The sequence below is a fragment of the Oncorhynchus masou genome, chromosome 21 (genome assembly GCF_036934945.1).
Source record: "Oncorhynchus masou masou isolate Uvic2021 chromosome 21, UVic_Omas_1.1, whole genome shotgun sequence".
Classification (NCBI taxonomy): Eukaryota; Metazoa; Chordata; class Actinopteri; order Salmoniformes; family Salmonidae; genus Oncorhynchus; species Oncorhynchus masou.
Genome location: NC_088232.1, coordinates 34,093,041 through 34,116,163, shown reverse-complemented (window position 1 = coordinate 34,116,163; position 23,123 = coordinate 34,093,041). Strand labels below are relative to the sequence as shown.

Here is a 23,123-nt window from a genome sequence, read left to right as displayed (position 1 = left end):
CGTGGAGGAGGCCGTAGGAGGGCAACAACCCAGCAGCAGGACCGCTACCTCCACCTTTGTGCAAGGATGAGAAGGAGGAGCACTGCCAGAGCCCTGCAAAATGACCTCCAGCAGGCCACAAATGTGCATGTGTCTGCTCAAATGGTCAGAAACAGACTCCATGAGGGTGGTATGAGGGCCCGACGTCCACAGGTGGGGGTTGTGCTTACAGCCCAACACCGTGCAGGACGTTTAGCATTTGCCAGAGAACACCAAGATTGGCAAATTCGCCACTGGCGCCCTGTGCTCTTCACAGATGAAAGCAGGTTCACACTGAGCACATGTGACTGACGTGACAGTCTGGAGACGCCGTGGAGAACGTTCTGCTGCCTGCAACATCCTCCAGCATGACCGGTTTGGCGGTGGGTCAGTCATGGTGTGGGGTGGCATTTCTTTGGGGGGCCGCACAGCCCTCCATGTGCTCGCCAGAGGTAGCCTGACTGCCATTAGGTACAGAGATGAGATCTTCAGACCCCTTGTGACACCATATGCTGGTGTGGTTGGCCCTGGGTTCCTCCTCATGCAAGACATTGCTAGACCTCATGTGGCTGGAGTGTGTCAGCAGTTCCTGCAAGAGGAAGGCATTGATGCTATGGACTGGCCCGCCTGTTCCCCAGACCTGAATCCAATTGAGCACATCTGTGACATCATGTCTCGCTCCATCCACCAACGCCACGTTGCACCACAGACTGTCCAGGAGTTGGTGGATGCTTGAGTCTAGGTCTGGGAGGAGATCCCTCAGGAGACCATCCGCCACCTCATCAGGAGCATGCCCAGTCGTTGTAGGGAGGTCATACAGGCACGTGGATGCCACACACACTACTGAGCCTCATTTTGACTTGTTTTAAGGACATTACATCAAAGTTGGATCAGCCTGTAGTGTGGTTTTCCACTTTAATTTTGAGTGTGACTCCAAATCCAGACCTCCATGGGTTGATACATTTGATTTCCATTGATCATTTTTGTGTGATTTTGTTGTCAGCACATTCAACTATGTAAAGAAAAAAGTATTTAATAAGAATATTTCATTCATTCAGATCTAGGATGTGTTATTTTAGTGTTCCCTTTATTTTTTTGAGCAGTGTATAATAATAATCAATCATTTTGCTCTTTATTTAGCAATTTTACATATAAATCCTTATTTGCTCATTAAAAATTGTGAACAACTCACCACAGCTTAATGAGAAGGATGTGCTTGAAAGGATGCACATACCTCTGCAATGTTGGGTTGTATTGGAGAGAGTCTCAGTCTTAAATCATTTTCCACACACAGTCTGTGCCTGTATTTAGTTTTCATGCTAGTGAGGGCCGAGAATCCACTCTCACATAGGTAAGTGGATGCAAAAGGCATCAGTGTCTTAACAGCCCGATTTGCCAAGGCAAGAAAGTCTGAGCACGGCCCTATCTAGAAATCTGAAAAACTTCACATTTTCACAGAATTGCTTGTTGCAATTTCAATGAAGCTCTCTTGTTCAGATATTGGTAAGTGGACTGGAGGCAGGGCATGAAGGAATGATGAATCCAGTTATTTGTGTCGTCCGTTTCGGGAAAGTACCTGCGTAATTGCGCACCCAGCTCACTCAGGTGCTTTGCTATATCACATTTGACATTGTCCGTAAGCTTGAGTTCATTTGCACACAAAAAAATCATACAATAATGGAAAGACCTGTGTGTTCTCCTTGTTAATGCAGACAGAAAAGAGCTCCAACTTCTTAATCATAGCCTGAATTTTGTCCCGCACATTGAATATAGTTGCAGAGAGTCCCAGTAATCCGATATTCAGATCATTCGGATCATCACCCAGATAGGCCAGTCCTGTGAAAAACTTGTCATCATGCAAGCGGTCAGACAAGGGGAAATTATGGTCACAAAAGAAAACTTCAAGCTCGTCTCTCAATTTAAAAAAAAGTGTCAATACTTTCCCCCTTGATAACCAGCCCACTTTTGCATGTTGTAAAAGCGTTACATGGTCGCTGCCCATATCATCGCATAATGCAGAAAATACATGAGAGTTCAGGGGCCTTGCTTTTACAAAGTTAACCATTTTCATTGTCGTGTCCAAAACGTCTTTCAAGCTGTCAGGCATTCCCTTGGCATCAAGAGCCTCTCAGTGGATGCTGCAGTGTACATAAGTGGCATCGGGAGCAACAGCTTGCACGTGCGTTACCACTCCACTATGAGTATTGCTGTCATCAAAACAATATATGTTTTATCAATCCACAATTTACAGGTAATGTATACAATTTAAAGGTAATGTATACAATTTAAAGGTAATGTATACAATTTAAAGGTAATGATCATCTTTCTCTGGAAGACAGAAACAGCTGATTGATCTGCTTACCGTTTTTGTAAGGTACCAAAACATTTCCTCTGGGGTTTATTAGCTTCACTTAAAAAACTGAACTGGAAGTGAAAAGGTCTGTGCTATGCAATAAACAGAAGGGGGATTATTTTTTCCAATGAGCTCATATAGTAGGACTTTGCTTTGAGAAGGATGATCCACCGAAGCACAAATAGTTCAAAGCACTGACATTACACTCAAGCAGCAAGCTCTGTCCTTCAACAAAAGATTTTGCATGAACACTTTATTTCCACCAAGGTTTTACAGTACTTTTGTGCCTCACTCACTGCTTAGCTGACAGAAAATGAGTCTTACTGTTTCTTGTAATTAAAGTGCAGTACCCTGTCCAGATATTAACTCCGAAACCTGCTTGGACCCTAATGCTTTACCAATCCCTATAATCTGTTTTGGCTAATCCCACAAGGCATCTCAATCCTCATTGTTGCTATTTTCACTTAGCAGAAATAGCAAGTGCCATGTCTTTGTTTAAGACCTTTTCACCGTATTGAGGTGGGTTATAGACTACAGTATTTTGAAAAGATTATGAGTAAATTAAGTGTATGATGTGTTTATCTTCCAATGGGAATTCTCAACACATCACCAATACCAGTGCTCTTTATGATTGCATTTTGTACAGTACTGTACAGCTGCAGCATTTTTCTTGTGTGATATAACCTCAAAGACTTGATGCCCCTACCTTGGCTGGTGTGTGTTTGGGTTTTAGTGAGGTTAGTGTCAGGACTGCTGCTCCTGAGGGCTGCTGGGTGCTGTGGCCCCGTAGTCCTGTACCCGAGACGGGGAGCCTGCAGCCTGGAACAACAGCTAGGAAATCACGCACAAGAGGGGCCAAGGGCTCCTCCACCACTGCCATCATCATTCCCATCACCATAATCCCTCTGCCCTTACCAGGCCCTCCCATAACACTGGCCTCTAATTCCAGCACTCCACCTGCCTCTAGAGAGAGCCTCCTCTTAATGAGGACTGGGGGTGGAAATGATTTGACATAAAACTGGATTAATGAGATTATTGTAGTTTTGCATAAATAAAGTGAGTAAAGCTCCCAACCTGCATTGAGATAAAAGAAGTGATAGCGATATTCTCATAATAGAAAGAATATAAGCGCTGAGCAGAAAGGATTTGTTAGGGATTGTTAATAATTTAAAGTTGATCTTGAACATCTCATCATCCCTGACCACTGGTGAGATGAGCCTGAAGTTTATTATGAATCTATTATATGATTAAAGCTCATTTTGTTTGAGAAAATTCAATTTTATATTGAGTGAGCAAGCCATTTTTATCAGATGTATTTTGCTGCCAAATGAGTGCAATTGCCTACTGTAAACTACAGTATGACGAAACAGTATGAGTCAGTGTCATATTATTGTAGTTTTATACTACAGATAAACGAGAATGATAATTCACCCTGATATTGTGTGATAGCTTTCTATAGTTCTGCAAGCTGTAGTCATAATAATCTGTGACAAAAGGCATCTTTGTAAAACAGGTGCTTGGGTTGAACCAAACAGAAACTTCTCAAGCATAAATTCTGTATCAAACACCGGCAAGGCATACAATCAAATACAGCGAGTTGGAGAACTGACAGCGGGTGCAGAGTCATGCTTTCAGAAAAACCTGGGTCGTTTTCAGAAAGCAGAAGAAAAGCATGGTGGTGTGTAACGCCTGCCTGCAACCCCTGTGTCCACTCCACAGCAAGCAAGAGGAACCCAGCCCCAGAGAAGCAGCCAGCCAGAATAGTCCATTGAATGGAGCATCAGCCAGGGGAAGTATCCGACACATCCCCTTTAACTGGACACCAAATAGCAGAAACAGACACACTTACACTCGCCACCTGATTCTCAGCCAGATGGTTGGCCTTTTGCCGTCGGAGGTCAGACTTGATGAATGCTGTAAGATTTAGGGAGAGGAAAGGCACTTCTCAGAAACATATATTCAGGAATGCATGGGTCATACATAGCATTCATATTTAGGAATACACAGGACATGTATAGCCTTTGAAACAATATGGGAAATGTCCTACTGTATATAGAAAATGTGTTAATTTTCATCATGGTCATTATAAGTCACTAGAGGGCATTATTACTCCATGATGAATGTTAGACACAGCTGTTATGCAATGTCTGCTTGACTGACACAATGATCTGAGGAGTCATGCACTACTAGAGCCCCATATAATGTGGATTACATAACATGTCACTGTGCTTAACTATAACAACTACAGGCAAAGGAGTCCAATGTTCAACCAACTGTAAAACTATCCTGGGGGGGGGGGGTGCAAACTCTACCTGTCATAATGGTCCCTATGAGGAGGAAGACACATAAAAAGATGTTCCCAGCGAATGTGCCAAAGTGGTCTATGATCTTCCCTTGACCGATGGTGAATATGATCCCAAATATCTGGAAGATGGAGGGCAAATGAGGGGAGTCAGCATGAGAGTTGATCATCTCTAAACACATTCATACATACAGTAGACCTCATGCATGCGACAAACCTTTCGATGTTGTCATTAGTATGGTCCCTGTTACCTGAGCTGAACAGTTGAGCAGGCCTGAGGAGGTGCCCTCACCCTCTGGGAAGGTCAGCTCCACAGCAAACTCAAAGCCAAGTGGCAGGTACCCAGTCATGAAGAACCTAAAGAAATAGGTTTATCAGTGTTGTTGGTATTTGAGCTAAAGCACACTTTAACATGTCATGCCTGCTGACTGTGCTGAGAGAAAATCAACTCCACAATCAAATTCTCTCTGTGGTCATTACCTAGCATACCCTTTAAACCTTCAGCTCTTGGTCATCTAATTTATTCATCAATTAACAAATGATAAAATACTTATTCAACTCCAAGGTAAAATAATGAATGTTGCACAGAATCATTAAAATGAGCTTGTCTGCCACAACACTTTGCATTAAATTGTATTTTAATACAACTAATCAGTGTCTCAAGATGTTGTCTGTCTCTTCTCACAGAGTGCTGTTTAAAGAGCAAGGAGGCAGTTTGAAAAATAGCATACAGTGTTCCTGGAGTGTGACCAGAAAAGAAGGCCTAGTCTTATCCTCTCTTATGACTGACATGTTAGAGGTGGGAATAGCTGAGAAATGCAAATCATTCACAAACATCATTGTGTTTGGTCACAGTGTTTGTTCACTCTTACCCTAGAGCCCCTGATGTCACAAACACCACCCATAGGTGGCCTAAGTTCAGAGTGAAGGCATAGACCACCATTCCCACGAAGGACATGAGATACACAGCCAGGGTAGTCTGCCTGGGGAGAGAGGTAAACATTATTAGTTTGTTTTATCCTGCTTTTGCCTGTATGAAATCTACTGTATGTTTGTTTAAACAAAAATGTTCAAACTTCATTTGGTGCCTTGCTCAATATTGTATAACCCATATAGGATTTGAATGAGTCTGCAATGTTTTTATCTCATCTGGATATTGCTTTTACATAACATGGCCACAAAGCACTTAAGAAAAGTCCCTGTCTGTCAGGACCCGGTTACGAACCTGGGTCTCCGGAGTGAGAAACAGTCACTTAACCAACTGAGCCACGAATAGTCAGCAGAACCCAGAAGATGAGGCAGACACAGCAGTACTTAAGACGGTGTATTTAATAAAGTAAAAAGGAGAAGTCCTTCAATACAAAATGGCAAATCCAAAAGGTGGTAGGTATAGCACAAAAAAGCCTCAAGAGATACTCAAAAACCAAAAACAGAATTCCACAAGAGCGTCCACCGGAATCGACAAGAATACACAGAACACTAGGGCTGGGTGCTAACATACAAACACAGAGCACAGAACTGAGGAAACTAAGGGTTTAAATACAATCAGGGGAAACGAGGCACAGGTGCAAATAATAATGGGAATCAAGGGAAAAAACATAAGGTCAAAAAGCACAATGGGGGCATCTAGTGACCAAAACCCGGAACAACCCTGGCCAAATCCTGACAGAATCCCCCCCCTAGGAACGGCTCCTGACGTTCCTACCAGCTCTCTCAGGGTGGAGGGCCCTGAACTGACGAATGAGGTCAGGGTCCAGGATGTCTTTGGCAGGAACCCAGGAGCGCTCCTCGGGACCGTAGCCTTCCCAGTCCACCAGATACTGCCAGGACCGCTGCACCCGGCGGGAATCCAGTATCCGATAGACGGTATAAGCCGGCTGGCCTCCAATGACACAAGGCGGAGGGGGAGGTCTGTCTGCCGGGACAAGGGGAGAAAAAACAACAGGTTTTAACAATGAAATGTGAAATGTGGGATTAATCTTAAGGGATCTGGGTAAGTGTAGGTGATAAGAAACTGGGTTAACTCTCCTGGCAACCTTGAAGGGACCGATGTATTTCTGGGACAGCTTGCGAGACTCCACCCGTAGTGGTAAGTCTCTTGTGGAGAGCCAGACTCTCTGGCCGGGCGCAGGGTAGGCCCGGGACGGCGGCGTCTGTTGGCTTGTTGTTGGTACCTCTGTGAGGAACGCATAAGATTAAGACGGGTCTTCCTCCACATAAGCCGACAGCATCTGACGAACTTCAAGGCTGAAGGCACTCTGACTTCTGCCTCCTGGTCCGGGAACAATGGAGGAGCATAGCCAAACTGACACTCGTGCGGGGACATACCAGTGGAGGAGGAGCGCAAGGTGTTGTGCGCGTATTCGGCCCAAACAATAAAGGATGACCATGTGGACGGGTTGTCACGAGTCATACATCGGAGGGTGGTTTCCAGCTCTTGATTCATCCTCTCTGTTTGGCCGTTGGACTCCGGATGGTACCCTGAAGATGGACTGGCAGAAGCCCCCATGAGTTGGCAGAAGGCCTTCCAAAACCTTGAGGCGAACTGGGGACCTCTGTCAGAAACCATATCTTGAGGAATGCCGAAGACTCGGAACACATGATTAATTACCAACTCAGCCGTTTCCTTGGCAGAAGGTAACTTAGTCAGAGGGACGAACCTGGCCGCCTTTGAAAACCTGTCGGTTATGACTAGGATAGTAGTATTGCCATGGGATGGAGGAAGTCCAGTAATAAAGTCCAATGAGATATGGGACCAGGGTCTGTGGGGAACAGGTAAAGGGTGAAGGAGTCCTTGAGGGCGGAGGTGAGAAGATTTGCCCTGGCAGCACACGGGACAGGCATTGACGAAAGTGGCAACGTCTTCTCTTATGGTAGGCCACCAGAACTTACGCTGGATGAACTCCAAGGTGCGACCTACGCCCGGATGACAGGTGAGGCGAGAGGAGTGCCCCCACAGAAGGACCTGAGTCCTCACTGCCTTGGGGACAAACAACCGATTGGCAGGACCTCCTTTCGGGTCCGGTTCGCTAGCTTGAGCACGTCTCACGGTATCCTCAACTTGCCACGAGATCGGAGCCACAATCTTAGCAGCAGGAAGGACAGGCATGTCCGTGTCATCTCGAATGGCAGGAGCGTAGACTCGGGACAGGGCATACGGTTTGAGATTCTTCGACCCGGGCCGATAGGTGAGGATAAACTGGAATCGATTGAAGAAAAGAGACCATCTAGCTTGTCTAGAGTTCAACCGCTTCGCCTGCTGGATATACTCCAGATTTTTGTGGTCCGTAAGCACTTGAAACGGGTGAGAACACCCTCGAGCCAGTGTCTCCATTCCTTCAATGCCATCTTAACCGCTAGGAGTTCACGATCCCCCACATCGTAGTTCCTCTCAGTCGGGGTAAGCCGGTGTGAGAAGAAAGCGCACGGATGAAGCTTCTTGTCTTCACCCCTCTGAGACAGGACAGCTCCAACACCAACCTCTGATGCGTCTACCTCCACCACAAATGGTTCATCCGTAGTCGGTAGTATCAGGATGGGAGCAGAGAGAACGCGCTGCTTGAGTCCTTGGAAGGCCGCCTCAGCTTCTCTTCCCCACAAAAACCTTGCATTGCCACCCTTGGTTAAAGCTGAGAGAGGGGCTGCCACCAAGCTGAAGTTCTTGATGAACTTGCGGTAAAAGTTTGTGAAGCCCAGGAAACGCTGAACTTCCTTAACGGATTTGGGGGTGGGCCAATCCGCTACCGCCCCTACCTTCCTGGGGTCCATTTGGACTCGACCGGGTTCCACTACAAATCCCAGGAATTGTACTCGGGATGAATGGAATTCACATTTTTCCGGCTTAACGTACAGATGGCTGTCCAGAAGGCGTTTGAGTACTTGTCTGACATGCTTAGTGTGTTCTTGAAGGGAGCTCGAAAAGATGAGGATGTCATCCAAGTAAACGAACACAAATATGTTAAGCATATCCCTAAGCACATCGTTTATGAGCGCTTGGAACACCGCTGGGGCGTTGGTCAGGCCGAAGGGCATCACCAAGTATTCATAGTGACCAGTAGGCGTGTTGAAAGCGGTCTTCCACTCGTCACCAGGTCTGATCCGCACAAGATGGTATGCGTTCCGCAGGTCAAGCTTAGTGAAAACAACTGCTTCCTGGAGCAGCTCGAAGGCTGTGGCCATAAGGGGTAGCGGGTAACGGTTACGGACGGTTATGGCATTGAGTCCCCGGTAGTCGATGCAAGGACGTAATCCACCGTCTTTCTTGGCCACAAAGAAAAACCCTGCTCCCGCCGGGAGGTGGATGGACGCATGAGGCCTGCTTCCAGAGCGTCCTTGATGTAGGTATCCATAGCAGCTCGTTCGGGTGGAGATAGGGAAAGATCCGACCCCTGGGGGCAAGTGCCCGGAAACAGGTCGATGGGGCAATCGTAAGGTCTATGGGGTGGTAGCATGGTGGCCCTCTGTTTGCTAAACACCAGTTTGAGGTCATGGTAACACTCGGGAACTCGGGTCAGGTCGATGGATTCTAAAGACTCGGGAGTAGAACTCGGGGAATTCTGGAAAATACAAGTAGCTTGGCACGTAGGACCCCACTGCTTGATAGTGCCCACAGACCAGTCGATGTGAGGGTTATGGCTGTGAAGCCAGGGGTATCCAAGGACGAGAGGGAACTCGGAACAGGAGATCAAATGAAAGTTCATCAATTCCTGGTGTTGTGAAACTGAAAGTCGCAAGGAGGTAGTGACATGAGTGACAAGTCCAGATCCCAAAGGGCTTCCATCCAATGTAGTAACCCTCATGGGGTCACTTAGAGGTTCAGAGGGAACGCCATTCTCCTTCGCCCAGACACCATCCATGAAGTTACCTGCGGCTCCAGAGTCTACCAAGGCTTGAAGGTGAAGCTTGTGGTTGTCCCAGGAGAGGGTGACTGGAATGAGCAGACGGGAGTTGGACGGATGGGAGGAGGTTGTTTCCCGTTACAGTTCCCCCCGGTCTGTACGGGACAGAGCGTTTCCCTGGAGCCCGGGACACGTGGAACGGAAATGGCCCGGTTTGCCGCAATATAGACAGCGTCGCTCCCTCATCCGGCAGTCTCTCTCAGCCTGGGAGATGCGTCCAATCTGCATGGGTTCCGGTGGAGCCAGCGAGGATAAAGGTGGGGACTCGGAGCTGGGACTGATAGGGGCAAGAGGTCTACGGTTGAGTTCTCTCTCTCTCAGACGCTGGTCAATGCGTGAGGCCAACTTGATCAGGGACTCGAGATTGTCCGGTGGTTCCCGAGTGGCCAGTTCATCTTGGATAGTGTCGGAAAGGCCTTTCAGAAAGCACACCGTGAGCGCCTCGTTGTTCCAACCACTCGCTGCTGCCACCGTGCGGAACTGGATGGCATAGTCCGTCACGCTGCGCCAACCTTGGTGGAGAGTCAGGAGCTGTTTGGCTGAGTCAGAACCACTGCTTGGGCCTTGAAACACTCGTTTGAATTCCTCAGCAAAGGCAGAGTAGCTGGCACAGCAGGAACTATGGGCATCCCACACAGCAGTAGCCCAGGCCAGGGCTTTTTCCGATAGCAGGGTGATGATATAAGCGATCTTAGACCGGTCGGTGGGAAACGACGAGGGTTGTAGCTCAAAGGAGAGAGAACATTGGGTGAGAAACCCTTTACAAGCACTTGGATCACCTGAGAACCGTTGGGGAGGTGGAAGACGAGGTTCAGCCAGGGGGTTAACTGCCATGGGTACGTGAATCTGAGGTACTGGGACGGGAACTGTTGCCGGGGTAAGACGATCAGATATTTGCTTAATGGAAGTCAGCATCTCCGACAGAAGATGAGAATGTCTAGCCATTAAGGCCTCTTGCTGAACCAGGGCGGCTTCGTGGCGTTGGACAGTCTCCTGGTGGTGGGACAGCCTGGCAAAAAAGTCCTGGGAACTGGCTGCCTCTGGGTTCATTTTTGGCTCTGTGTTTCTGTCAGGACCCGGTTACGAACCTGGGTCTCCGGAGTGAGAAACAGTCACTTAACCAACTGAGCCATGAATAGTCAGCAGAACCCAGAAGATGAGGCAGACACAGCAGTACTTAAGATGGTGTATTTAATAAAGTAAAAAGGAGAAGTCCTTCAATACAAAATGGCAAATCCAAAAGGTGGTAGGTATAGCACAAAAAAGCCTCAAGAGATACTCAAAAACCAAAAACAGAATTCCACAAGAGCGTCCACCAGAATCGACAAGAATACACAGAACACTAGGGCTGGGTGCTAACATACAAACACAGAGCACAGAACTGAGGGAAACTAAGGGTTTAAATACAATCAGGAAACGAGGCACAGGTGCAAATAATAATGGGAATCAAGGGAAAAAACATAAGGTCAAAAAGCACAATGGGGGCATCTAGTGACCAAAACCCGGAACAACCCTGGCCAAATCCTGACACTGTCCTGAAACTTCCCACAGGCAGGCCAGGGGCAACACTGCCTGTGAGACCTACACACAGCACCAGCAAGAAGTTCCAGTTCTCAATTGGCATGCATAACTGTTGGATGAGGCTGGCTGTCAACCCCTCCCATCCCATTCTTTATGAGAGGAAAAACAAGATTTCTAAGACCCCCTTAGCATAACTCTGGCATATTCTGGTCTACATCAACATGCTTACTGTGGTGTAGATCTTCCTATACAACCACAAGTGAAACATTGCTCCACTCAGCTGTTGTTGTTAATACAACTTAGTCCTGTGACTATCTCACATGGATGTACAGTGCCTTGCGAAAGTATTCGGCCCCCTTGAACTTTGCGACCTTTGGCCACATTTCAGGCTTCAAACATAAAGATATAAAACTGTATTTTTTTGTGAAGAATCAACAACAAGTGGGACACAATGATGAAGTGGAACGACATTTATTGGATATTTCAAACTTTTTTAACAAATCAAAAACTGAAAAATTGGGAGTGCAAAATTATTCAGCCCCCTTAAGTTAATACTTTGTAGCGCCACCTTTTGCTGCGATTACAGCTGTAAGTCGCTTGGGGTATGTCTCTATCAGTTTTGCACATCGAGAGACTGAAATTTTTTCCCATTCCTCCTTGCAAAACAGCTCGAGCTCAGTGAGGTTGGATGGAGAGCATTTGTGAACAGCAGTTTTCAGTTCTTTCCACAGATTCTCAATTGGATTCAGGTCTGGACTTTGACTTGGCCATTCTAACACCTGGATATGTTTATTTTTGAACCATTCCATTGTAGATTTTGCTTTATGTTTTGGATCATTGTCTTGTTGGAAGACAAATCTCCGTCCCAGTCTCAGGTCTTTTGCAGACTCCATCAGGTTTTCTTCCAGAATGGTCCTGTATTTGGCTCCATCCATCTTCCCATCAATTTTAACCAACATCCCTGTCCCTGCTGAAGAAAATCAGGCCCAAACCATGATGCTGCCACCATTGTAACAATCCGGGTGTCGTGGGTGTGGAGTCAAAGGCAGGAGACAGAGAGTACAATGCTGTGCTCTTTAATGCACTAAACGCACCTCAGGGTGCTAACAATTATCACGGCCCCAAAACACAGGGAATGTCAAAATGACGATTCAAAAAAGGCACGACTAGGAACTAACACGTTCCTCTGATACAGAGCAGAAGGTTAAAAAGAATAATCCCGCACAACAACCAGGGGGGCCGGCTGTCTAATAAAGACAAACTAATCATACACACAGGTGCTACCAATAAACATACAAGGAGGGGGAGAAAAGACAATCAGTGGCAGCTAATAGGCCGGTGACGACGAACGCCGAGCGCCACCCGACCGGGAAGGGAAACCACCCTCAGTCGGACTCGTGACAACCACTATGTTTGGCAGTGGGGATGGTGTGTTCAGGGTGATGAGCTGTGTTGCTTTTACGCCAAACATAACGTTTTGCATTGTTGCCAAAAAGTTCAATTTTGGTTTCATCTGACCAGAGCACCTTCTTCCACATGTTTGGTGTGTCTCCCAGGTGGCTTGTGGCAAACTTTAAACAACACTTTTTATGGATATCTTTAAGAAATGGCTTTCTTCTTGACACTCTTCCATAAAGGCCAGATTTGTACAATATACGACTGATTGTTGTCCTATGGACAGAGTCTCCCACCTCAGCTGTAGATCTCTGCAGTTCATCCAGAGTGATCATGGGCCTCTTGGCTGCATCTCTGATCAGTCTTATCCTTGTATGAGCTGAAAGTTTAGAGGGACGGCCAGGTCTTGGTAGATTTGCAGTGGTCTGATACTCCTTCCATTTCAATATTATCGCTTGCACAGTGCTCCTTGGGATGTTTAAAGCTTGGGAAATCTTTTTGTATCCAAATCCGGCTTTAAACTTCTTCACAACAGTATCTCGGACCTGCCTGGTGTGTTCCTTGTTCTTCATGATGCTCTCTGCACTTTTAACGGACCTCTGAGACTATCACAGTGCAGGTGCATTTATACGGAGACTTGATTACACACAGGTTGATTGTATTTATCATCATTAGTCATTTAGGTCAACATTGGATCATTCAGAGATCCTCACTGAACTTCTGGAGAGTGTTTGCTGCACTGAAAGTAAAGGGGCTGAATAATTTTGCACGCCCAATTTTTCAGTTTTTGATTTGTTAAAAAAGTTTGAAATATCCAATAAATGTCGTTCCACTTCATGATTGTTGCCCCACTTGTTGTTGATTCTTCACAAAAAAATACAGTTTTATATCTTTATGTTTGAAGCCTGAAATGTGGCAAAAGGTCGCAAAGTTCAAGGGGGCCGAATACTTTCGCAAGGCACTGTATGTCAACAACAGAAATATGGGTTGACTGCTTTGGCTGAATATGTTCAAATGGCATGTGAATAATTGTTCTGTTTTCGACTGCTGGGTGAAGGGAGACGCATCAGATTCCACACTCAGATCCTCCAAAACCTCAGCGGTTCCCACTTCCAGCACAAATACTTCATCCACCTAGAAGCCTGCCTTTGAATAGGAGATTTAAAAGACTTTCATGCAGAAAGTGCTTCGTTTAGAGTGGCTAATGAGAGAGGCTGTTGTGTGCAAGAGCCCAGCCCATCCAATATCATATTGGGTTTACTGTTTTTATAACCCGGATCTCAAGAAAGTATCACAACATTACTGATTGTTACCTTTTCAAGCTATGGTATTTTTGACAAAGAATAAGTTATTGGGATACAATGTATAAGACTCTTAGGTAGATACAGTGAATCTGGCTACTGCTTGAGCATGAGAGCAGAATTAACTAGACTATACACAATAGTTTCCACTAATCACCTTTTAATCGGTAATTAACAGGGCAAAAGTTATCAAAGATGACTCATCAGCAGTTGCTAAATCTTTTCTAACATGGACCAATTACAACAATACAAACAAATATAATTTTGGTGACTGACATGACTTACATTAACCACATCCTTGTTTCCATCATGTTCAATATTTACATACTAACCATTAGATGGAGTCTGATGGTGTCAGAAAACTAAGATAATGTTATCTAAATTAAGAGTGTTCGGTTGACTTACTTGATTATGGTGCTTGACCAAAAAGCTTCAGAGGATCATGACATTTCCTGGGAATCTTCTTGTGTCAGATTAAAGATTTGAGTCAGCAGCCTTGTCAGCAATCAGCTACAGCCACACTATTATAATCTTATGAAATGTATCTTAGGTGGGGACTGGGGACCTTGTGTATGTTACCTTATTTAGTTACTTAGTTCTAAGAAAGAAACACTGAGATATCAAAGTCACAAAAAATAGTTGTTTCTAGGAGCATAATTCTGATGTTATAATGTGTGTTTTATTTCAGTTAAGTCTTTCTTGGGTACTCTCAAATGTTCAGTCCTAGGAAGGATAAGAATGTCTTACTTGTAGGTTTTGGTCTTGTCCAACCAGATCCCACATATGAGGGACCCCACCATCCCGGCAATGACAATGGTGAGGCCGATTCTCCCAGCATTCACCTCTTCACCCTTCGGGGAAATAAATATTTTACTTATTTTGGGAGGGAACAAGTCAATATCTTCCTTTGAATAAGTGTGTCTATAACTGCAGGACATGGCCAGTTGTGTTAAGATTCAGGTGAGACTTACTGGATAATGCTCTATAATCATCCGGTTCAGCAGTGTGGAAACAGCATAGAAACAACCGACATTCAGCCCTGCAGTGTGGAAACAGCATAGAAACAACCGACATTCAGCCCTGCAGTGTGGAAACAGCATAGAAACAACCGAAATTCAGCCTTGCAGTGTGGAAACAGCATAGAAACAAACGACATTCAGCCTTGCAGTGTGGAAACAGCATAGAAACAACTGACATTCAGCCCTGCAGAAAAAATAAAGAAACGTTTTGTTTCTACACTCTGAGTATTTTACAGGATCTGTAGTCTGCAAAGGAGCAGGTCTTTATTTAGTTTGAGCGAGGAGGCCTGCAGGGAGAGCAGGGGGATCCACATGGGACACTGTGTTTGGGTCTGGCCCTGTCCTAAAGGAAGCCTGGCTGACACACACATGGAACCCATACCTGGACCTTAGCCAGTCTACTACTACACTAGTGCAAGGAGACTATTTGACTTTGGCATATATCTATTTGACTTTGGCATAGATTGTGGAGTGTCACTCCATATTTATTTGGTTTGGACAGCTTTAGCTTTGGCTATGCTCCTATGGCTTTTTTCTTATTTCTGAACATCCTAAGTTGCTACATCAAAGGGTAAACAATGTCAAAACCAACAAAAACACAATAGTCTACCTGTCAAAAGTTTTAGAATGCCTACCCATTCAAGGGTTTTTCTTTATTTGTACTATTTTCTACATTGTAGAATATTAGTGAAGACATCAAAACTATGAAATAACACACATGGAATCATTTAGTAACCAAAAAAGTGTGAAACAAATCAAAATATATTTCATATTTCACCATTTGACTTAATGACAGCTTTACACACGCTTAGCATTCTCTCAACCAGCTTCCCCTGCCATGCTTTTCCAACGGTCTTGAAGGAATTCCCACATATGCTGTTCCCACATAATGACCCTCTATTGATCTGACCGGCCATAGGTATCCTGGCTCTTTGTGTTTTCTCAAGTAATAGTCCAAACATGATGGTAGACATGGGTGTGGTTTGAGAGTGATTGAGGGTGAGTAGGACCCACCATAGCTGATAACAAGGAGCATGAAGGGTAAGTTACGCAGCAGTCTCAGGATAGAGGCCATGTAGGAGTACTCTTCTGGAGGGGTGCTCCTGGCCTGGACCTGAGCCAGGGTGGGAGGGATTTCCGGCTTCTCTTGGAACACTGTTGGACACAGAGAACAGAGAAGGATCATGTAAATATGCTGATATACTGTAGTGTCAAGGTTTGTATGCAATTCCTCTGACACTGGACCATTCATACATGATCTAGAAACACCCAAAATTTATTAGAAAAGAGTATGATGTAGAATCTAAGTTACACAGCTGTGCTCCTGCCTGTCAGAGCCCTTTAAAAAAGAATGTTTGAAATGGATCCAACCACAAGCCAATCCTCCCCCTTGTCTGTTCCCCTAAGAAAAACAAGCAGCAGTCACCCAAATAAGCTGGTGATAGCAACAGAATAGTGCACGCTTGGCCAATGGCCATCCCATGTGGCTAAAATCCTACCATCTGTGCACATGTCAATCAACACAGACACATAAGCACAGTAGGAGTCAAGACATTCACAGGCAGTCAAAGAGCTCTGGGGGACTGTGGGACAGGAAGGTCCAAAGTTACAGGCAGGGTGGTACAGCACACACAAGGCAACAAACAGGGCCTATCTCTGAGAGCCAGAGAGAGAGAGAGAGAGAGAGAGAGAGAGAATAAGAAAGAGAGAACGAGAGAACGAAGAGAACGAAGAGAGATGATGCATGTCTGGGACTTTGCCTGAGGACTGGACAGATAAGATGAGGAGACACAAAGCGTTGGAAAGATGAGATGCACCAGTAACTGTTTGCTTCCTCCACGCCCCTGGTGCTTTCCAGAATGTGTCAGTCAGTCAACAATAGCCACGCTGGAGAGGCCAGCTCCAACGTTCAGTCTGATCAGATTACAGATACTTTGGAAAAATTAGATGATTACTTCTTAGAGTACTTTTAAATGTAAAAATACACTATGCCACCTTTCTGTTTTCTCAATGACATTCAATGTATCATTGGGGGGGGGAAATAACACAAGTTTAAGTTTGTTCCACCTGAGCGAGTCTGACCACAGGTCAGAGACCACTATGATGACACACCAAATGCATTTGATTGATTCTTTTGGTCTTCTTCTAATGCCTCTTAAGGGGAAAGTAATCCTGTCACGCCCTGGTCTTAGTATTTTGTGTTTTCTTTATTATTTTGGTTATGCCAGGTTGTTTCATGGGTTATTTATGTGGTGTGTTTTGTCTTGGGGTTTTTGTAGGATATGGGATTGTGGTGTAGTATAGTTGTCTAGGTAAGTCTATGGTTGCCTAGAGTGGTTCTCAATCAGAGGCAGGTGTTTATTGTTGTCTCTGATTGGGAACCATATTTAGGCAGCCATATTCTTTGAATGTTTTGTGGGTGATTGTTCCTGTCTCTGTGTTTGTTTGCACCAGATAGGCTCAGTCACTTCGGATTTTCTTTTTTCCTGGTTTTGGAAGAGAACGTGAGCCGGGTGCACCATTCTCCTTGCGGAGATGGTGCAAAATCCACCAACACGGTCGGTCCCTGGGATTGGGCTGGCCAAGACGATTCGGTTTGCTTGGAAGGAGAAGGAGTTGGAGCCTTTAGGACGGGAAACTTTTGGAAGGACAATCTTGATGGGGATTCTAAAGCTGACGGTGAAGGACGTGTTTTGTTTCCAAGGCAACTCGTTGGAGGGAGCATACAACGTGGCACTATATACAGAGGAAAAACACGATGATATCCTGAGAAGAGCAAGAGCAGTGGGAGGTGAGAGGCCGATGAGCCACTATGAAATAACAAGCCTGGCGAGGAATAACTTTAGGGTTGTAACTGTCAACATGTACAACCCATACGTTAAGGACGAAGAGGTGAGGGCCTTTCTGGGGAGATACATGGATAAGGCACCTCAAAGCAAGGCACCTCAAAGACTCCCTTGGGTTTTGGAATGGGAGGATAGGCTTCCAGGCCCTCCTCAGGGAGGACCCAAAGGGACATGGTGGCTACCTCCATCCTCATGCTATGTTCTCCCTAGGGGCTGACAGGGGGACGTTGTTTTATGCACGTCAGCCACCATTTTGCAGGCGCTGTATGGCCTACGGCCACATCTTCGCCTCGTGCAGCACAAGAAAATGCAGATTTTGTGGATCTGGGGAGCACGAGGCGAAGGATTGTGACGAGCCTAAGACGTGCCACGGGTGTGGCTCGTCAGCACACCTGTGGCGGGGGTGCCCGGCTCGTCAGAGGTCATACGCGTCTGCGGCTGGGGGGGGGAGCAGGAGCGGGGGATGGGAGAATAAGAGGAGGGGAAGGAAGCATGCCTCGTGACCAGAGTACAGGTCCAGAGGGGAAGACGGCAAGGAAGGAGGAGGAGCAAGAAGCGGAGGATGGAAGAGAGAAGGAAACGGAAGGCACGGGAGTAGGAGAAACAGGAAAAGCGGCGGAAGAAGGCAACTGAGTGGAGGAGCATGAGAGAGAAGAAAGCGAGGGAGGGGTGGTGGAGAAGGAGACGGTAGAAGAGCAAGTGGAGTGGGGGGAAAGTGCCCCTGGTGGAAGAGATGAGGGGTATGGTGGAGGAGCTGGCGGGGGGGAGGGTGGTATCTCTCCACTGCCGCCCTCACCAAAGAAGAGAGTGAAGAGGAGGGTGCGATTGGCCGACAGTGAGAGAGAGAGGATGGCCAAGAGAGCGATGGGGGTGGGAGAAACCTCTGGGTTGCTGCTGGTTTCCCCAGGCCCTCTTCTGTTGGTTGGGACACACCTAACAAGACCCAGGACTGGGTACAGGAGGAGGTGAGGAGTTTTTTGTTTGTGGACTCAGCCTCCCCTGTTTTTTCCAAAATAGCTGCAGCGCTGGGGAGGGGGAGGGGTGTGGGAGTAGACCCAGGGTGCAGGGCACCCCGGAGCCAAACACTATTCCTGCATCCTGGGTTGGCGAGATGCAGGAAGAGACGTCGGGAGTATGGATGGTGTTATCACCGGTAGATATGGAGCAGGGGAGCATCGGGTGAGTCTCCTGTTTTTGTTTTTTTCTGTCTGGGTTTAATATTTGAGTGTATTACATGTTTTTATTTTATTCTTTCATGGGGTCTAATTTTACTTTTGTTAGTTTAAATGTAAGGGGTTTAAGGGATTTTGTTAAGAGGAGGGCGGTTTTTAGTTATCTGGAGGGTGTGGGGTTTGATTTTTGTTTTTTACAGGAGGTTCACCTGAGGGATGGAGGTGATGTTAGTAGGTTTAAGAGGGAGTGGGACAAGGGGGAGTCGGTTTGGGGTATTGGGGGGGTGCACTCATCGGGGTAGGGATTTTGTGTGGGCACAGGGAGGTAAAAGTGGAGGGTTATTTTGTGGTGATGCAGGGGAGGGTTATAGGGGTGGATGTCACGATAAGGGATTGTAAATTTAGATTAGTGGTGGTGTATGGGCCACAGGTGGTGGCAGACAGGAGGGAGATGGTGGACTGTCTGGTGCCCCTGTGTGTTACAAATAGGAAATTAGTGATAGGGGGGACTTTAATACAGATTTAGGAATAGGGGGGGATAGCAGTGCAGGCGCCATCACCGGGCTAATGGCTTGCCATGGTCTGGTTGATGGTGGCCTGCACACTACTCCGAAAATGGCCGGTCCTACATGGCGCAACTCCAGGGGGGTTGAGCGGAGGCTCGACTATAGTTTTGTACCCAGGTCTTTGGGTAAGTTGTCTGGGCGGCTGTTGCCTGTTTTCTTTTCGGATCACGACGGGGTGCTCCTGCAGGTGGGGTTGCCAGTCTGCCTCTTTGGTAGGGGGTACTGGAAGTTAGATCGGGATGTGCTGGAGGAGCAGGCTTTTGTTGACAGGTTTTTTGGTTTCTTTTGGAGGCTTGAAGGCCTCCGGTCCATGTGCGAGAGAGTGTTAGAGTGGTGGGAATTAGTTAAGGTGAGGATTAGGGCTTTTATAACAGGGTATTGCAAGAGGGAAAAAAGGGAGGAGAAGAGGGAGGTGGATCGTATCCAAAGGTTAATTGAACTTGAGTACGAGGCAGGCAACCTCGGCGGGTCGTTTGCCTGGGAGGGATCCGCAACCATAAAGGCGCAGCTCAGGGAGTTGCAGGAGCGGAAGGCTCGAGCTTTCCTGGAGCGTGCGCATAGTGGCTTTCTAGAACACAATGAGACTTGTTCTGCTATGTTCTTTAAGTTAGGGCCAGACAGAGTAGGAAGGTAATGCATGGTGTTAGGGAAGAAAATGGAAGTATAGTTAGAGAAACAGAGGATACGTTCAGGGTGACAACTGATCATTTCCAAGGTTTATTTAAGGAAAGGGAAATAGATTTAGAGGAGGGAAATGTGTTTTTAGAACACTTGTCCAGGCGGTTGCCGGAGGACATTAGAGATGTGATGGAGGCCCAGATCTCACTAGAAGAGGTTGAGAGCGCTCTTAGGAGGATGGGAAAAGGGAAGGTGCCTGGGATGGATGGGCTGCCGGCTGAGTTTTATCTCAAGTTTTGGGGTATACTTGGACCAGTGGTCCTCGAAGTCTTGAAGGCCATCCTTGAGACGGGGGTACCGGGGGGGATCAATGGCTGTTGGTGTACTATCACTTTTATATAAGAAGGGGGAAGTAACAGACCTTGGCAACTGGCGGCCGTTGACCATGCTGTGTGTAGATTACAAGCAACTTGCAAAGGTTTTAGCAGACCGGTTGCGCACAGCCCTTCCCTACGTCGTCCATGAGGATCAGACGTGCGGGGTAGAGGGCCGCTCTATTAGATGGAACCTACAGTTAATCAGGGACTCCATCGCTTGGGTTGAAGATAGAGGACTGCCTTTAATGGTAGCAGCGCTAGATCAGGCGAAAGCCTTTGATCGCGTGAATAGATCCTTTTTATTCAGAGTGTTAGGTCGATTAGGATTTGGGGAGAAGTTCATAGGATGGATTCGTACATTATATGTCGGAGCGGGGTGCCGAGTTAGTGTAAATAGTCACTTGGGTGATGTTTTTGACCTCTCGTCTGGGGTCAGGCAGGGGTGCCCACTCTCGGCTCTCCTCTTCGTTCTGTACATGGAGCCTCTGGGGGCTGCCATTAGGGCAGACACAGGGGTGGAAGGCTTGTTGATCCCTGGAAGTGGTGGGCTGCGTGTTAAAATGACGCAGTACGCCGATGACACTTCCTTGCTGCTGTGCAAGGACTCGTGCTTTGGGGATTTCACCCGAGCGTCGTGAGCAGTTCTGAACCATGCAAAGTCTTCCGTCAAGTTTTTCGGAAGATGGCGCGGTAGAACGGATGTGCCCGGGGGGTTATCTCTCTGTGAGGGGGCCCTGAGGATTCTCGGGGTCCATTTTGAGACCTCCGGCTCAGCGACGCTAAACTGGAACATGTGGTACAGAGGAAGCTAGCAATGTGGAAGGCTAGGTATTTGTCTTTTATGGGCAAAGTCCTGGTCCTAAAGGTGGATGTGTTGCCATCTCTTTTGTATTTGGCGTACATCTACCCATTGCCGGCTTGTCTGAGGAGGCCTCTAGTGAGGCTTGTGTTTCAGTTCATGTGGAGTGGCAGGTGCGAGTGGGTCGCCAGGGCACGCATGCTCTGTCCGATCGGGGAGGGAGGTAGGGGGGTACCACATTTCCCCCTCAAGCTGGACGCAATTTTTGTTTCTTTCTTGTTAACGGAGCTTGCTCATCCAGTGATACACCCGTCCGGTTACCTCCTGCGGGTGTTCTTCTCGTATCAGGCGAGAAGCGTAATGGTGTGGTCTAACACGGGTCCTCGGGCGGAACAGCTGCCATGGCACTTTGGTCATGCGGCCAAGTGGCTGCGTGTGCACCCTGAGGTTGAAGTTGCCCGAGTAGGTTTAGATCATAGGCACCTGTACGAGGAGGTCAGAAAGGCAGGGAGTCTGGCGCCTGTAGTGGGCATCTCGGAAGTGGTCTGGGAGGGAGTGCAGGCGCGGGGTCTGGACAACAGGCTCAAGGACCTGAATTGGTTGAGCCTCCATAAGTGCTTGCCGGTACGTTCCATCATGTACCGGTATAGTTTGGTGCAATCCCCCACCTGTCCAAGATCCTCTTGTGGCAGGGAGGAGACTGTGCGCCATGTCTTTTGGGACTGTGCCTTTGCCGGAGTAGTATGGGCTAGGGCACGGGTGTTGTTAGGTTTGGTAAAGGGGGATTTTGTATTGACGTGGGCCAGGTTAGAGAGGGGTGTAGGGAGAGCGAGAGGGACGGATAGGGACAGGTTTCTGCTCCGGCTTCTCATGAGTCTCTTTAAATAGGGGCTGTGGGAAGCCAGGCAGAACATGGTGAAGACAGGGAGAGATTGGGGGGTGGAAGGGATAGTGAGGAGGGTGGAAGGAGATTTGAGGAGCAGGATGAAGAGGGAGGAGAGGAAGTGGGGGCAGCCTGCTGCTCGGGAGAGGTGGAAGGGGGGTTTAGGGCTGGGTGTCATTTAGATTTGTAAGGGGATAGATTAGGGACGGGGAGATAGGGAAAGGTATTTTGTAGGGTGACGGGGAGGGAAGATGCTCCCCTGCTCCCCTTCTAATGAAGAGGAGGATATTATCCGTAGCAAATCCAAAATAATTGAAAGTAATCCGATTACATAACTGAGTTTGGCTAATTACCTTAATGATTACAATTTTGGACAGGTGATAGCAACAAAATAGTGAAAGCTTGGCCAATGGCCATCCCATGCATTCTCTTGTTCTCTCTCTGTAAGTAACTGTAATTGATTACATTTAGAAAGTAACCTTCCAAATCCTGGATATCTTACAGCACCAAGCTAACAGAGGTCTTCAACAGGCATCAGATATCTTACAGCACCAAGCTAACAGAGGGCTTCAATAGACATCAGATATCTTACAGCATCCAGCTCACAGTCATAACCACAGATGAGTGACACATACAGTACAGCACCACATCAGCACACTGCAACCTACATTGCCTGTTTGTTTAAACATACCTTTATAAAGGCACAATTGATAATAACTGACATCAAACATTAGTTGATCTCAGGGCCTTTGAGAAACAGGTTCCTGTTTGTTTAAAGACTTACAGACGGAACATACAGTGTGTATCAGTTTCATTCTCAGAATATATATTTTTTTAATACAGATTCACAAGGGATATATAGTAGCAGTTTGAGGTGGGATCAACCACTCAGCAGCAAACCTCATCTGCCTGAGAAATCCAAAGATAGGAAATCCAAAGATAGGGGATAGGATGCATATTTTATTTATATCCTAAGTGCAACAATGTTGCTGGCCAGGCCTTTATCTGCCCACTACCTCCCACCATGACTCCAGTTCTTCTTCTAAGGCCAGGTT

The 23,123-nt window shown here is 46.8% G+C and overlaps 1 protein-coding gene across 2 annotated transcripts in view; it reads right to left on the bottom strand.

Moving 5' to 3' along the window:
* The window catches only part of flvcr2a (FLVCR choline and putative heme transporter 2a), a 39,724-nt gene that overhangs the window by 4,944 nt on the left and 11,657 nt on the right, over nt 1-23,123 (bottom strand). Inside the window, exons 3-10 of one of the 2 annotated variants that reach the window (XM_064928252.1) lie at nt 15,822-15,962; nt 14,760-14,827; nt 14,536-14,639; nt 5,546-5,656; nt 4,925-5,030; nt 4,684-4,795; nt 4,221-4,285; nt 3,078-3,190 (exon numbers count right to left, since the gene is read on the bottom strand). In XM_064928252.1, coding sequence (XP_064784324.1) covers nt 3,116-3,190; nt 4,221-4,285; nt 4,684-4,795; nt 4,925-5,030; nt 5,546-5,656; nt 14,536-14,639; nt 14,760-14,827; nt 15,822-15,962 — 782 coding nt within the window. In that variant the 3' untranslated portion in view covers nt 3,078-3,115. The remainder of the gene's footprint in view (nt 1-3,077; nt 3,191-4,220; nt 4,286-4,683; nt 4,796-4,924; nt 5,031-5,545; nt 5,657-14,535; nt 14,640-14,759; nt 14,828-15,821; nt 15,963-23,123) is intronic. The other variant, XM_064928253.1, reaches the window with a different exon arrangement.